Source organism: Polyodon spathula, chromosome 2, assembly GCF_017654505.1.
Source record: "Polyodon spathula isolate WHYD16114869_AA chromosome 2, ASM1765450v1, whole genome shotgun sequence".
In the NCBI taxonomy this organism is placed as follows: Eukaryota; Metazoa; Chordata; class Actinopteri; order Acipenseriformes; family Polyodontidae; genus Polyodon; species Polyodon spathula.
The window spans coordinates 49,737,199-49,752,312 of NC_054535.1; the positions used below are offsets into that span (position 1 = coordinate 49,737,199).

At 38.4% G+C, this 15,114-nt stretch overlaps 1 protein-coding gene across 7 annotated transcripts in view; it reads right to left on the bottom strand.

Moving 5' to 3' along the window:
- acsl1a (acyl-CoA synthetase long chain family member 1a) overlaps positions 1-15,114 on the bottom strand; it is a 47,212-nt gene that overhangs the window by 23,962 nt on the left and 8,136 nt on the right. For 2 of the 7 annotated variants that reach the window (XM_041223982.1, XM_041223993.1), the window contains exons 1-4: positions 7,881-7,980; positions 7,288-7,485; positions 6,962-6,986; positions 5,871-6,084 (exon numbers count right to left, since the gene is read on the bottom strand). In XM_041223982.1, the coding sequence (XP_041079916.1) occupies positions 5,871-6,065 (195 nt within the window). In that variant the 5' untranslated portion in view covers positions 6,066-6,084; positions 6,962-6,986; positions 7,288-7,485; positions 7,881-7,980. Of the gene's footprint in view, positions 1-5,870; positions 6,085-6,961; positions 6,987-7,287; positions 7,486-7,880; positions 7,986-10,364; positions 10,481-10,805; positions 10,890-15,114 lie in introns of those variants that run through there. The other 5 variants (XM_041224007.1, XM_041224003.1, XM_041224027.1 and 2 more) reach the window with 5 other exon arrangements.

Consider the following 15,114-nt stretch of genomic DNA (forward strand, 5'->3'; position numbering starts at 1 on the left):
TTCAAACAGGAAAAACATGTTTCACCCAGCACACATTTGTCTAAGCAGTACCAAAAATGATCTTGCTTCAATGTATGTTTATTACGTACGACTTAATAATCTTATTTTGTAGCTTAAAAAAATATTTATTCTGAAAAAGCTTCCTTACAGAAACTGGGCAATGACTAATCAAGACTCAATATATTGCTGAAGTGCTGCTTACTTAATTCCAGTAGAAAGTGCCAGATTCCTAAATCAAAGCAGTTGAGAAAGTCCAATTAAACACCCCTTTTCTCAGTAGGTAGGAGTTCAAATAGATTGTGGGTTTTGTTTTCCCTTCCAGACAATGATGTTTTCAATAGGTTAGGTAACCAATGCCATTCTGGTTCACCCCTTTCCTGATATCCCACAGCTTGGGCAGAGGCTCTCCTTTCCCAGTAGCAGCACAGTGTTTCTGAACACTCCTGGCACTTAACTCAATAAAGGTCTTTGAGATAAAGAACTGCCTCATTCACAGTGAGAGAACACAATCAAATTGTTACAGCCCACAATGAATGATTGTGCAAGTTAAAATAACTGCCTCACAAGGAATGTTCTTGTTTGTGGAAATGTGTGCATGTGTATCACTAAAACGGGAGCAAACACGACATGTCTCTAAAAGGCCTTAAAACCTTGGGACTATTTTATACAATTGTTATGAAAGTCATAAAAAAAAATATTTTAATTAAATTAAATGTTTCTTGGTGTACAGTATGGGTAATTTGTTAATAGTACATATAACATTTTGGTACAAAGACCTTAAGAAATCTGTCCCAATGTGCCTATAACTGCTTCCTACACAAATACAATACACCTACCTACCTACACACACACACGTCCCCAATGGAACCTATTAACAGCAACTACATTGAGAAAGTAGATCTCGCACTCAAGGTCACAGACCAATTCTAAACACTTAATCACAGCATAACCTAAATAAACAGATTAAATATGTTAATATCAGCTTTTTGTCTGTTAAATGACAAGTTTATATGGTGTTCAATGGCTACCTCTAATCACTTTAAAAGTGTAATTTCTCTAGCACTCTTTGTATGACAGAGCCTGACACAGCAAAGAATGTGCAAGATATAGACTCTCAACTTGATTAGAAGTAGCACCCGGCCACTTATAAATGTACATTAAAAGTCCGCTGTCTACATTCCAGATAGACTGCGAAAATGTTAACAGGGGTCTCTGTTCTTTCCTCATCATTATTATCATCCTATCTCATGCAAGCTTTACTAGCCAATCCTGCGACAGCACAGTGGGAGTGGAGCCATGTTTCTTAAGATCAGACCACTAACACTAAAGGTAAGCAGCCAACTCTTATGTCATCAAGAAACAAAATATTCTTTAAGCAGACATTTTCCACTCTGCGATTTTTAAAATTTTTTTTTTACCCTAACCAGTTATTGTGCTGCTGCTAATTTGCTTGTGCCAGTTGTGAAGAGAGGTGTCTGTCACTGCCAGCTGAAAGGTCAAGTTATGCCAATGAAGTTTTTAGCCGTGTGCCAGTTGCTGTAATCCCCTGTTAATGAAGCATGCCTTAATACCAAGCATATCATAGCTTCACCAGATCAATAAGAAGAAACAAATTCTGGGTTTTTATTGACATATATATATATATATATATATATATATATATATATATATATATATATATATACACACACACACACATATATATATATTATATATATTCCCATTGTTTGGAATGTTACCCCTTACAGTATTGGAATTTTCCAGCTTTTTCTTATCCTTGACCATTTCAACTTGACCCAGCACTATTCACAAACCCAGAATAACAATTTTCAGTGATGCCTATACCCTATTCTAGCAGTTGAAACAATTACCTGCTTTACAGATTTTGTGATCTCATCATGCTACGTTTCATGTTACTGCCACCAGCAGCTGCCTTCGAATAAACTTTTAAAATTGTACTCTCCACAAACATGTCAAGCCACAACAACTGACAAACGCCACTGACCATTCTACCATCGACACTGCTGGACAAAGGTTCTTGATCCGAATTCTCAAAGGCTGAATCTCCGAATGGGCTGTTTCTTTTCGCTCGTGTATCGCTACACAGCTCTGCAGACTCTGACTTAAGCATTTAAGCAAAACCAGGATTTCTAGCTTAAAACCAGCATCTCTCCCCTTCCAGGCATCTGCCATGACAGCATCGTCTGTCACTCCCACTGCACAGCGCCCGCCCCTACAGTCCAGCTGCCAATCTTTATACTCACTTCGGCTCGCTGTCATCGTCTACCCTGCGGTTGACGTGACCCAGAAGCCCAATATCGGAAGCAAGACTAATAAAATCGGCTCGTTTAAAAGCTGCTTGCTGTTCCATTGTTTCAGGACACAGATCCATGCAAGTCATAGATACTGTATATGTCTTCATGTTACTAAGGCATTGTGACAACTCATCAGTCCACTTCGATTGGTGCCACGGTCTCGTCTCCTCCAGCACAATGCGGAAACTAGCCACCGGAAGTCCCGCCCTCGCAGTACAAGCACGCTCCTACTGGCATTGATCTGTCTTTTCTAACAACGCAATCAGAGTCAAGTCAGCCCCGTCCCAGCGCTCCTGTAGAACATCCATTTTGTTGCAGCTTCAAGAAACGGTCCTTACACTGCCGCTTTCCTCTGCCATAACATAACTAAAGCTCCAGGATCCATGTTTATTCAGTTCTCAACCTAAGCTCCCTTCCGTCAGTCTCGCTCCTCCTGCGCATTCAGGGGGTGTGCCTTCACAACCTTCTCCAAGTAAGATTGTATTTGCCCTGCACCCTTCAAAGTAGCATTTCATTATGTTTTTCCTTGTTCATGCAAAAGACAATTTATGCAATTCAGCAATCTGACATTCGACAATTCATCCCTTCGCAATCTCTTCACGCCCACTCAAGATTATATGGGTGATGCCCTCGCTTCATCTACGCGATCACAATTCAGCGATAAACTGGTACGCATTCGTTCCCTCATTCAATCACTCCAGACCAGGCACAACAGTTCAAAACAAGACCTTGTTTCGTACTGGGACAACTCAACTTTACCATTCTTCAAGGCAGGATTTTCGTCTCACATCTCCTCGCTCTCTTTATCACAGTTTAGAAGCCCAGAAAGACATCAGGATTTGATCTCCCCCCTGCAGCACTGAAACAGCCTTTCTATAATGACTTCATATGCTACACCCTCTATTCATTCCATTTTGGGCAGCAACCTCAGCAGCCAAAAGTGACATATAGTTATGGCTATGTATTGTTTCACAGGGCTTATTCACGGCATTTCATGGCCTAAAACAGGTATTTCAAGAATTTCACAATTAAACATAATATTTATTCCTTCGCTATACATGCAGCAGCCTTAGTCAACGTTAACAGGTCTTCCACTGCAGTGGAATCTTGTGTTCATTCTTCTGAATGATATATCTTTACCCAATATAGTATTGCTAGTATGCTCTGAGTTAGGGCCATCTCGCAGATAAGAACACCAGAGGTTTCCTCCCAACGACAGGGATTTTTCCTCTCCACTGAGGGGTGAGATTAGTCCTTAATTCCCCCCATCAAAAAAAGAACAGAGAGAATATAAATGTACAGTAATCCATCGCGTATCTGATTGCGGTGGGAGCAGAGTAAGGATGGATACGTAAAAAGTCGGATAAATTAATCCTGTTTTAAATACCATTATACACAGCTGTTACAATTACTGTATTCACACAATTACAGAGCTACACTAAATCCCTTGTTTAGAAAGATACAGGGTATTAATGTTTGTGAAAGAGTAGCCGTCTGCAATGTGGTTGTGTGCATTCGCTGCTGAGTGACTGGCAGAAGATCGAGGCAGCGGTTGAAGTTGATACGCCCGGATTACTGATATGATCAGCTCCTTCCCAAACTTAAAGGCCCAGCCGTGCTGGCCTTGACCTCTGCAAGCCCGAAGGACTCCCCCCCTCACCAAATCTATCATAACTCTCTTTCGTTTTCCCCATTCTTTTACCTCTACGTTCCCCTTGGTGGAAGTATTGGTTGCTTCCCAGCCTTGGAGGCCGATCGGTTTGGTCTCACCTCCGCGAGGGCGGCTCTCCGTGAGCCAAGGGGAAAACCATGTACCTCACAAATCACTTCTATTCTCTATTCCAGAGGTTCTTCCTCCATACAGCCCTAGCTCCTGTTCTGTGAATAACAATCATGGCAGTTTCTTAACAGTAACAATCTGACAACTTTGAACTGTTCTTGCTTTTATAATGAAACAACCATCCTCTTGGTCTGCAAGGTGGTGCAAACCAGAGGCTATGACAATATATTTCCTATTACGATAAAGCAGAATGTTTTCAAAGAACAGCTTTATTTAATAACAGGAAACTAAATCAGTCCATTCTGCACTTGTTCACTCCCTTCTGAGAACAACATGCTCAGCATTCTAGTAACTTACTGATAAGTGTTGAAACCACAAGATGTCTTCATAAAGAAACACATAAATAAAATAAAAAGAAGATAAATCAAGTCTTCAGCTTTCAGATTGGTGGAGTTTCTGGTATAACATACATCTTATGAATATCTTTTTCTCTATATACAGTCAGTCATGGCACAGGCTCAACCTATTCAGGAAATCATTCCAAAAGCCATTTTGATCCCCCTCCCCCAGTCAGCACACCCTAACTGAATACCTTCTTTTAGTTAGACTCTATAGCAGGTCACATGAACCTGTTTGTCATCCATCAAGGTTATTAGTATTTGGTGGGTTCATTTTAACCTCAGTATTAGAATATTTTGTTTTGAGGGATCTAAATAGTGCCTATGAGTTAGTGATAAAGTTGCAGGCAAGGGTTTAACACATATTAAAATGTATAAAGCTTTATTTGTTGCAAAAAGTTTATGAAATTTAAACTAAATGCATAAAATGTAATCAGTGGGTTGGGAGTAAACCACTGTGTTTTGAAAATCAAACTTCTGAAGTCAACTTCAGTACAGCAATCTAGTCTCAGTTTAAAATTCTGTAAGGCTGCCACATACAACGATTACAGTTATAAAAACAGCGGCAGCTACTGAAACTAGTAGAATAATTATTTTTCCACCATGATACACAAAGTACATGATAAGGAAAGGGGGTCCCGATTAGGTGTGAATGCATCTTGAGCTTGCACAAAAAAAAAAAATGCTGTTTTTATGACCTCTGACCTAGACAATTAACACTAGTTCCACATTAAAGCTTGTTTCAAGGGCTTTCCATCGTACACTGTACCGACGAAGTGGCCTTCCTTATAATAATCTCTGATAAAGGAATCAGCCAAACTGTCTACTTTATTTTGTAATATACCTCAAATACCCTTCCTGATAAATTGAAAATTGCAATCAACAAGGAGAAGAACAATTGTGTGTTTCTTGCAATCTGCAACAGGTGTTAAAATATTTTTGAATACGATGTTAGTGTGACTAGGTCTGCCACATTTGACCTAGACCTGCCAAAAAGACCTGAATAGAGGCGTATTTTTGTTCATTACTTAGAGCAATTAGTAATATGAAGAAGTAGATATCTAAAACACGCATAGGTACAGTTGGGTGGATATACTGTCAATGACTTGTGCAAAAGAATGTCCAAAGTTCCATCAGTTGGACAATCTCTTCTGTTGACACATACAGACATATACTCACAGATTTTAAGCAAGTTTTACAACATCTGGACTAGCGGTTTTTCAAATATGCAAAACTCTAAAGTGGGAGGGATGTACAGTACATACAAAGCCTGCTTTCACTGTAATATTTACCGCAGGGGATAAACATGCTCAGCAGTGGATCATAAAACACAACAATGCTGTAAGCTTACAATTATATAAAAATATAAATGCATACCTCTATTTCCACTGACTGCAGGGCTAGGTCACATGGCGGTTTCAGAGCTTTGGGTCTGGTGGCATACCAGTATGTTGTGAGAGCAGCAAAGGCTCCGAAGCCCATGAGCGTGTTTGTAGGAAGAGTTCGAACATATTGCCTGACCTCTCCAAACTCAGGCAGTCGCAGCTGTCTTAGAAGTTCATGTGCTTGCATTGTGTGACAATTTCAAAATCTGCAAAGAAAAAAAATACACTTTAAAACTTCAGAACTTAAAGCTGTAGTGTCCCTCAAACATGCTTAATAATAAATAGTATGCAACTGTACCTTCTTAACACACTTTACACATTTGCCTGTACCAAAATAGATATTTCCACTGCCTAGGTTATTTAAATTATTCCTCAAGGGCAATCCTCTAAAACCTGTTTGCCACCACACATACTGAATACTGTAACACTGTGAGCCAAACAGTCATGTTGATGACATAACCTGCATCAACAAAGTTGTAATATTTATTATACAGTACAGCACAGCATGGAAGTCATCAACAAGACCTATAAACCAATTTGCGGGAACTAATGTCTTTGCAAGGTTGAACCAGTCCAATCAATTTCATGTCAATTCATAGCACCTCCTACAGTACTGTACGTTGACCAACTTTTTGTCACCTGCAGGGCTGATTCACTGAAAGTAGGACTGCTCTCCTTTTACTCTTATTATTTCATGCTTCAATATGTTCTGTAGCAGGATTTGCTTGCACAATTTGTTCACCTTTGTTCACCTATTTCTGTTTCTGATATACAGCGTGTACACTATGTTGTTGTTGTCTCTCTTAAATATTTCTGCTGATCTGGCACCTGATAAGCTAATGCCCTTGAAAAGAAACTGCAGGGTTGTCATTTCCATCCACTGAAATGTACTGAACTTTAAATGCATTAGTTGGGATTCTATAATTTTTTGATTGAACCTCCACCACCGCTACACAACCACAGCAAGATATACTATACAGCACAGACCTTTTAACACATGAGAGATTGATATCCCTAAACTGGCAATCCGGAAAAACCTGTTCCCTCATACAAATCAGTATTTTTATTTTTTTTTCCACTCACCGTACTACAAATTCTTTATTAAACCCTGTAAGAAAGAACAAGCAATTTGTAAAAAGCCATGAATTTGTAAAAAAGAACTGTAGTGTGGTTCAACTACAGCCATACAGATGCTAGCAATGAATTGTTCAATCAACATCAGTTAATCACATATTGCATACACAGACTCAATAAAATCTGTGTTTATAAAGTGGAAAACTTCACGTTAGGTAGTATAAAACAGCTCAATCTCCCATCTTCGTTTGCATTTTCAATACACCCTGTCTGCAAATGAGAGTAATGAAAAATTAATATTCAAGATAATTAAAAAAAAAGAGACCTCACAATACCTTGCTCTCCAATATTTTCTCTTCCTCAAGCGACAGCCTTCGTTTCAGTTGGAACCGAATCAAAGTGTTCTGTCACTGCCACAGCGATTGCTTAAAAAGCAGCAGGCAAGCTTACCAGGTCATAGGACCCTTCAGTGTAAACTCTGGTGCTTGTTTTTAAAGGTCAAGAGAACACAGTAACTCAGGCATTGTCCTACCCTATAATCCAAAACCAACAGCTCTAAGTCAAGTTAATGTACAATCAAAATAACATTTGGCACTGCAGTGAGAACTCTGTTTCAAAATTCCACAGAGCCGGGGAAACGTGGAATTACAACTTGAAAAGAGAACAGAAATACAAACACTAAACGGAAGCCACCGCAAATGTAGTATTTACAGATTGCTTTTTAAATGGCAATCAGCCTACCAACAATGTCTCTGTTAGACAAAGAAAAAAAAGAAAGACAAACAAATATAAATTCTCTAAAAAAAAAAGGTGAAATGTCTCAGCGAGGACAATGAAAAACCTCTGTCAGGGCAGCTTTCTGCAACAGTTGCAGCAGTGTTCCCCAGTAACTACAATGCTACTGTATTTCTGAAAGAAACTCACTCACCACCAAGTGTGATCCTCCAGTCCTTAACTAACATCAACACACTGCTGCACCTCGGCAGGCTCCCAAAGCGTGGAGAAGTGTGGCTTGTCAGCTGGTGTTTCCTCATCAGCCAAGGTCTCAGAGGGCACCTGTCACATGGCAAGCTCCCATCCCCCAAAAGAAAACCGCCTACTAGGCTAATGGTAACTATACAGCAAACTGCAATCCTTACTTGGCTTGTGAGGCGAGCAAGCCAATGGCAGGGAAGGCAAAAAGTCACCCCACAAGAGGGCAGGAGACTGTAGGGTGGACGGGCATGGGAAACACTCAGCCAGCTACTTCTGTGACATTACAACAGCTATCGAACATACTTCCCCAATAGTTGCACTGTCAGTTGCTTATACATGGGACCTGACCTGACTTAAAGTCACTCGTTTTTCCATGACATACATTTTATTTATGTTGGTGATACATCACTGGAATACCACTGGAGTCCCAAGTTGATTTTGATAACTTTTCACTGGAGTAATATGTCAATTTACAGGTTTTAAAGCCAACTGGGTCACTTCTTCAGGTAAAAGCGGGATTAAAAAGAAATATAACCCAATATTAAAAAAAAATAATAATAATCCCTGGGTTGTTTCTAGCAAAGTTATTCCAAACTATAATCGTGCAAGTCCCAGACTTAAATCTATTAAAGCCTCTGTAACAATAGTGAGGCAAACACACTAGTAAAGCAAATTAACTGGGATAATCATTTGACATACACATTTAAACATGTCAGATACTATAGATATGCTTCTGTATTATTTCTGTGCAGTTGTTTAAACCACATATTTTCAAATACTGTCAACAGCAGAACTAGAAACATGCAGCCTGCTCTACTGTACAGCAGACAGATGGATAAATATAGATTTGACTACAGTAACTGTACTGTTATTACAATACAAACTTTTACACGTGATGAATACTCTAATGACTTAATAAATATACTAGCAACAAAAGGCCTCCGACAGTCAGCTAGGCATTACTTATTTTTTTACAAAGTAAGTTAGGCTATTCAACATATTACAACAGGTTATTGCAGCTACATTTAGCATCTCACAGGTTCAGCAAACACACCCTGCTGAAAGACGTGAGAAAATTTATTACAGCACAATTACCGACCACAAGTAGGGATACTGGGGCTTACAATCATGCTACTCTTATATACTGTAGTACCATGATTAACAAATTCAATCAGTTTAAAATGTCTGTTGTTTTGCCAATCCAGTGTACATTGCATACATCAGCAGGACACAAGCCTAGACACCTGCCCCCAGGGGATAACTGCAACAACTGTATCGATACAATTATAACACTAGTTACATTCTAGTAGCCAAGCATACTATCAGTCTATCAGAGACAGGCAGACACTGCTTTGCCCAGAGATGGAAATCGACTAACAGGCCAGACATTGTTTATAAATAGGATACACACAGTAGGTAACGACACACTGGAGATATTTTGTAACAGTCCACCAGTGCTTATGCATTACAACACCAGGTTTCCTTATATAAAACACACAGGACATCACGTACAACCTTGTATATCCAGGGGTTAAGCAAGCAAACCTAGTGAACTGTGCTACCACAGGAAACAAACAGTGCACACGTCACTGTGGAATGGAGGCAGGGAGTTCTACATTATGGAACAAAGCTTTCCTCATCATAGAAAGTACATGTGAAGCCAAAATTGCAGAAGTACCCAAAAATATAGCAACTCTGAACAGAACGGCAGCATCTATCAGCCTAATGGCCACTGGTGTTCCTTTGCAAAAAGCCTGCCACTGCTGTAAATCCAAAATTATCAGGATCATATGATACATAGAGACATGTTTCTACATATCTCCCCAGATTCTGATACCCTCAATAACTTGTGTAAAAAATGCTGCTACCAACTTATCACAGACTGAAAAGGTGTTTTCTATTTAAAACATAAGTTTGACACATGTACGTACGTATGTAGGTACTGGTGGGCAGATCCATACAGTATATCCCCATATTTTGAAGTACAGTGATTTTTAAAAACCTGCTTCTTTTGTGCAGAACATTTTATATATAATTACACACAATACTATAACATGAAACACAGGTAAATAGCCATATTCCAAAAATTATTCAGTAATGTTAACCTTTTTTTGTATATATAAATTCCACGATGATGCAGTGCTGTACAAGTACATATATATATATATATATATATATATATATATATATATATATATATATATATATATATATATATATATATATAGGATGCAATTAACACACCAGTAGATGAACCTACTGTACAGTACAGCAAGACTGCAGTATACATGTATCCATTTCAGATGCTTTCACAGAAAGTTCCGATCAACACAAGTAGAATAAACATGTCTGTGCAATTAACAAGTTCCCAATGGAGTCCTGTTTTTCTACCACTACATGGAAAAACCCATACCTCCACTGGGAAGGCAATTAATACCTGTTTTGTTCTGTGTGTTGACTAACAGCCTATATGTTCACAATCTTTCACCAGTAAAGACCAGAACAAACCACCCTTCTGTATGTCCTCAAAACTCAAACCACGGAACTGGAATACTGAAACAAACAAAAAAAACAAAGTTAACACTGTAGTCTTTGCTACAGAAATCAAATATATAATCTACAGAAACTTAGGATAACTTTCAGCTGCTGTCTTAAAGGAACAGTCATCTAAAAAGAAGTGCCAGTCAATGCCTTAAAATCAATTATCCAGCAAGCTTTATTATACTGGTTCCCCTTTTTTTTGTGCCGAGAATCTTTCAGTTCTTCGCTTGTATTTTAAGATGTGCAAATTTACTACAGATAAACTGTTGCATCCCAATTAATCTAAAACCTACAATGAATTATCCATTAAAGTTATATTTGATTGAAGGATAAATACCATGCAGCAGTAGTCCTGGGAAATCTGACTTTAAAAGAAAAATATTACAACATGACAAGTATGCATACTCTAAACACTTCCTTAAAAAAAAAAAAAAAAAAAAAAAAAAAGAAACACACACACACACACACACACACACACACACACACAATTTGAACAGCGAGGGCTTTGCCCTATAGTAACCCGACTCTGAAACAGAGAGGCAGGCTGTTGCTCCTTGAGAGGCTTTCAGAAGTTCTTTTATTCTTTGCTCCGCCCACTGTCTCTCTTTCCACACACAATGTGCCCTACGCTGTGAGCTGAAATGTCACCCGTTACCACGGCCCCCCCACTCCTGAGAGCACACGTGCAGGCAGGCGACAAGAGTTAGGGAGACTGCTTCATTCAGAGTTAGAAAGCAAACACGCTGGACCAATTACACTATTAACCTCACCTCAAGACCCTGCAAGGAAATTCAGCATTGACATTTTTTCACTGTCCATGAAACAATACATCTACAATAAATATACAGGGCTGGTATAAAGGTCGCGTGCTGTGGCTTTTCTGAATAAGGAATGTCCTCAGACACAGAGTGTTCATACAGTAGATAAATGACCAGCAAATACTTCCCTGGCTTCTATCCAAATGTTAAAACGCCCACTTGGTGTATGTGTTTATTATCCCTTCAGTGCAAGGAAGTCTGCAGTAACTTGTGGTTTCATACAGATAACTGTTAAACTTATTTCTCTGCGTTAGCTTTGGCAGATTGTATATTAAGCTGCACTTGACTAAAGTCAAGGTTGAGTTTCCCCGTAACATTTGCATATTCTAAACCCAAACTGCCTTGCAATAAAGCACCAAACTCATCAGTTTAAAGTGGTGTTAGAAAGTTACATTTAGAAATCACGATGTACTCATTACAATTATTTATATTTAAACAATACAGTATTTTATAACTAACTTTTACATTTAATCTGTTAAAATTACGAGAAGAGGAAAGTGGTTATATAGGTTATATAGCATATTTCTTCCTAAATACTGAAAACTAAACTGCATCATATATTTTTCTACTCCGTTTCTTAATAAATCTAAAAATACAAAAGTGAACAGATGCATTAAAAAATTATTAATGAAAGAAATGGGTGGGGGTTTAGATTTATACATGTAGGAATAAAGGCAAGTTATTAAAAGTGCACAGCCATTTAAAGTGGAGAGATCAAAAACACAAGCCAAGTTTCAAGAAACCATTGGGGCAACCTTGCCCGCACAAAACAAACAGACAACTGTAAAACCAATGGAGGCCAAGGTTGCCCCAACAGTTTCTAAGCTAAGTTAAAAGAAATAATTGGGACAACCTTGGTCAGCAAAATGGAAAATTATCTATAAGTTAACAGAACCCTGGCGACAGTTAGCATGGTTTTAGGAAAGGGAGGTCATGTCTAACTAACCTGCTTGGTTTTTTTGAAGATGCAACATAGACAATGGATAATTGCAAAGCACATGACATGGTTTATTTAGATTTCCAGAAAGCTTTTGACAAAACCCCTGCAAAAAAGACTAATTCGCAAACTGAACGCAGTGGCTAAGAAAACATGGTAACATGTAGAAAACAGAAAGTACTGATTAGAGGAGAAACTTCAAAATAGAGCGAGGCAACCAGTGCAGTACCATAAGGATCAGTATTAGGTCATCTGATCTTCCTAATCTACATTAATGACTTAGATTCTGGTATAGTCAGCAAACTTGTTAAACAACACAAAAATAGTAGGAGTGTCAAACACCGTTGCAGCAGCAAAGGTCATTCAAAATTATCTAGACTGCATTAAGAACTGGGCAGACACATAGCAGATGACATTCAATACAGAAAAGTGGAAGGTACTGCACACAGGCAATAAAAATGTCCATTATAAATACCATATGGGAGATATTAAAATTGAAGAAGGAATCTATGAAAAAGATCTAGGAGTTTATGTTGACTCAGAAATGCCTTCATCTGGGCAATGTGGGGAAGCTATAAAAAAAAATAAGGTGAAAAGTATTCAATTTAAATCAAGGGAAGTAATGTTAAAACTTTACAATGCATTAGTAAGAATATTGTGTTCAGTTCTAGTCACCTCGCTACAAAAAGGATATGGTTGCTCTAGAAAGAGTTAAAAGAAGAGCGACCAGAACTATTCCTGGTTTAAAAGGCATGTCATATGCAGATTGAATCTGTTCAGTCTTGAACAAAGGAGACTACGCGGCTATCTGATTCAAGCTTTCAAAATTCTAAAAAGGTATTGACAATGTCCAACCAGGGGACTTTTTTGACCTGAAAAAAGAAACAAGGACCAGGGGTCACAAATGGTGATTAGATAAAAGGGGCATTCAGAACAGAAAACAGGAAACACTTTTTTACACAGAGAATTATTGAAGTCTGGAACCAACTCCCCAGTAATGTTAGTGAAGCTGACACCCTTTCTTATGTTCTTAACTATAAAAGCGGTGCGGGTCAAGGTCGTCCCAATTGTTTCTTCTAAATTAGCTTGTGTTTTTTATACAAGTTAGAAGAAATAACTGGGGCAACCTTGGCTCTCATCGGTTTTACAGTTGTGCCTATTTGCTTTGTGCTGGGCAGGGTTGCCCCAACGGTTTCTTGAAACTTGGTTTGTTTTTTCGATATCTCCACTTTAAATGACTGGACACTTTTGATAACTTTGTATTTTTTCACATTTGCACTGCATGTTTGTTTCAGATATCGCTAATAACACACACATTACCAGAACAGCAAAATTATAGTTCAACCTATATTGAGGCAATGTATTGATAAATAGCAGCCTAGTCTGTTGAAAGGGTTAAGATGTGAATCTGTGTCACGTAGCGGTTATGTAGTTGGAGTGAAAGTATAACTAGTTAGGGCTCAGATCCTGCCAAGACATACTTCCAATGCAGCTTGCAATGCAGACACCCTAGCTTTCATGCCACAAAGTTTGTCCTTTCATTTCACAACATTTGCAAGTAGTATAGCAGTAAAGTTACAGTTTTACTGTAACGAGACAAACAAGATTTTGTAAATAATGATTATGTATTATCCCGATTGTACTGAAAGCTTTCATCTGATTTTCCAAACTATCATAATAAGCTTGATCCGTTCATTTTGTATATTGTAACGTTTTCATGTTTAGGAAGTAGTACTCAGGAAGACAGTGTTGAATTCAAAATGTTTGTTTTACTTGAAACTACAGACAAGTCCTGTCAGGGGCCTAAATTCACGGCACCAAAATAATAACCCTACGTTTCAGTCTTGTCACTTTCACTGCATATTCTCTCTGAACACAGCTCACACGCTCGCTCAGTCGCACATATGGTTTCACATTCAAAGTTCAGCGCTGGACTGTCTCCAATCCTCAGGCTCATCCACAACCTCCCGTCGTTTCCCGCCACTGTCCAGATCATTAACCAGCCACATCCATGTTTTGCAACCCCCAAAAACAGCAACACACATTCTCCCCACTCATTCACTCACTCCCCCTTCCCATGCTAAGTGGTGGTGCGCGACCCGTTCCCCTTACAATGCATATAACATAAAAGACAGACAAGACAAACTGAACAGACAACAAGTCCTGCAACAAAGCAACTGGCTGGGTCTGGTGTGTTTTAAGAGAAAATCAGGCCAGTTACACAAAATACCTTTCTGAGAAATTGCAAAGGCTTTCCAGAGGTCTAAAGTACAAAAGTTAACTTGACTTATCAGCAATTCGTTGTATTTACACAGTCTCATTAATCTCATACTAGGATAAAAGGCATGTACATAAATAGTTTAAAATGCTGGCAGGAATTTTCTTATACATACATATCTGGTGGTGGGGCTAGGATATATATATATATTTTTAATTATTATTATTATTAATTTCTTAGCAGACGCCCTTATCCAGGGCGACTTACAATTGTTACAAGATATCGCATTCTTTTTTTTACTTACATTTACCCATTTATACAGCTGGGTTTTTACAGGAGCAATCTAGGTAAAGTACTTTGCTCAAGGGTACAGCAGCAGTGTCCCCCACCTGGGACTGAACCCACGACCCTCCGGTCAAGAGTCCAGAGCCCTGACCACTATTCCACATTCATTCATTCATTATATATATATATATATATATATATATATATATATATATATATATATATATATATATATATATATATATATATATAGACACACACATCGAATAATAACAAATATGTAAATGAAATTAATTATTAAAGTATGATTAAAAGACCAGGCCAACACTGATATGTGATATAATATTCACAAGTAATGAAGTGAAGACTTAAAATGCCAATATCTGCA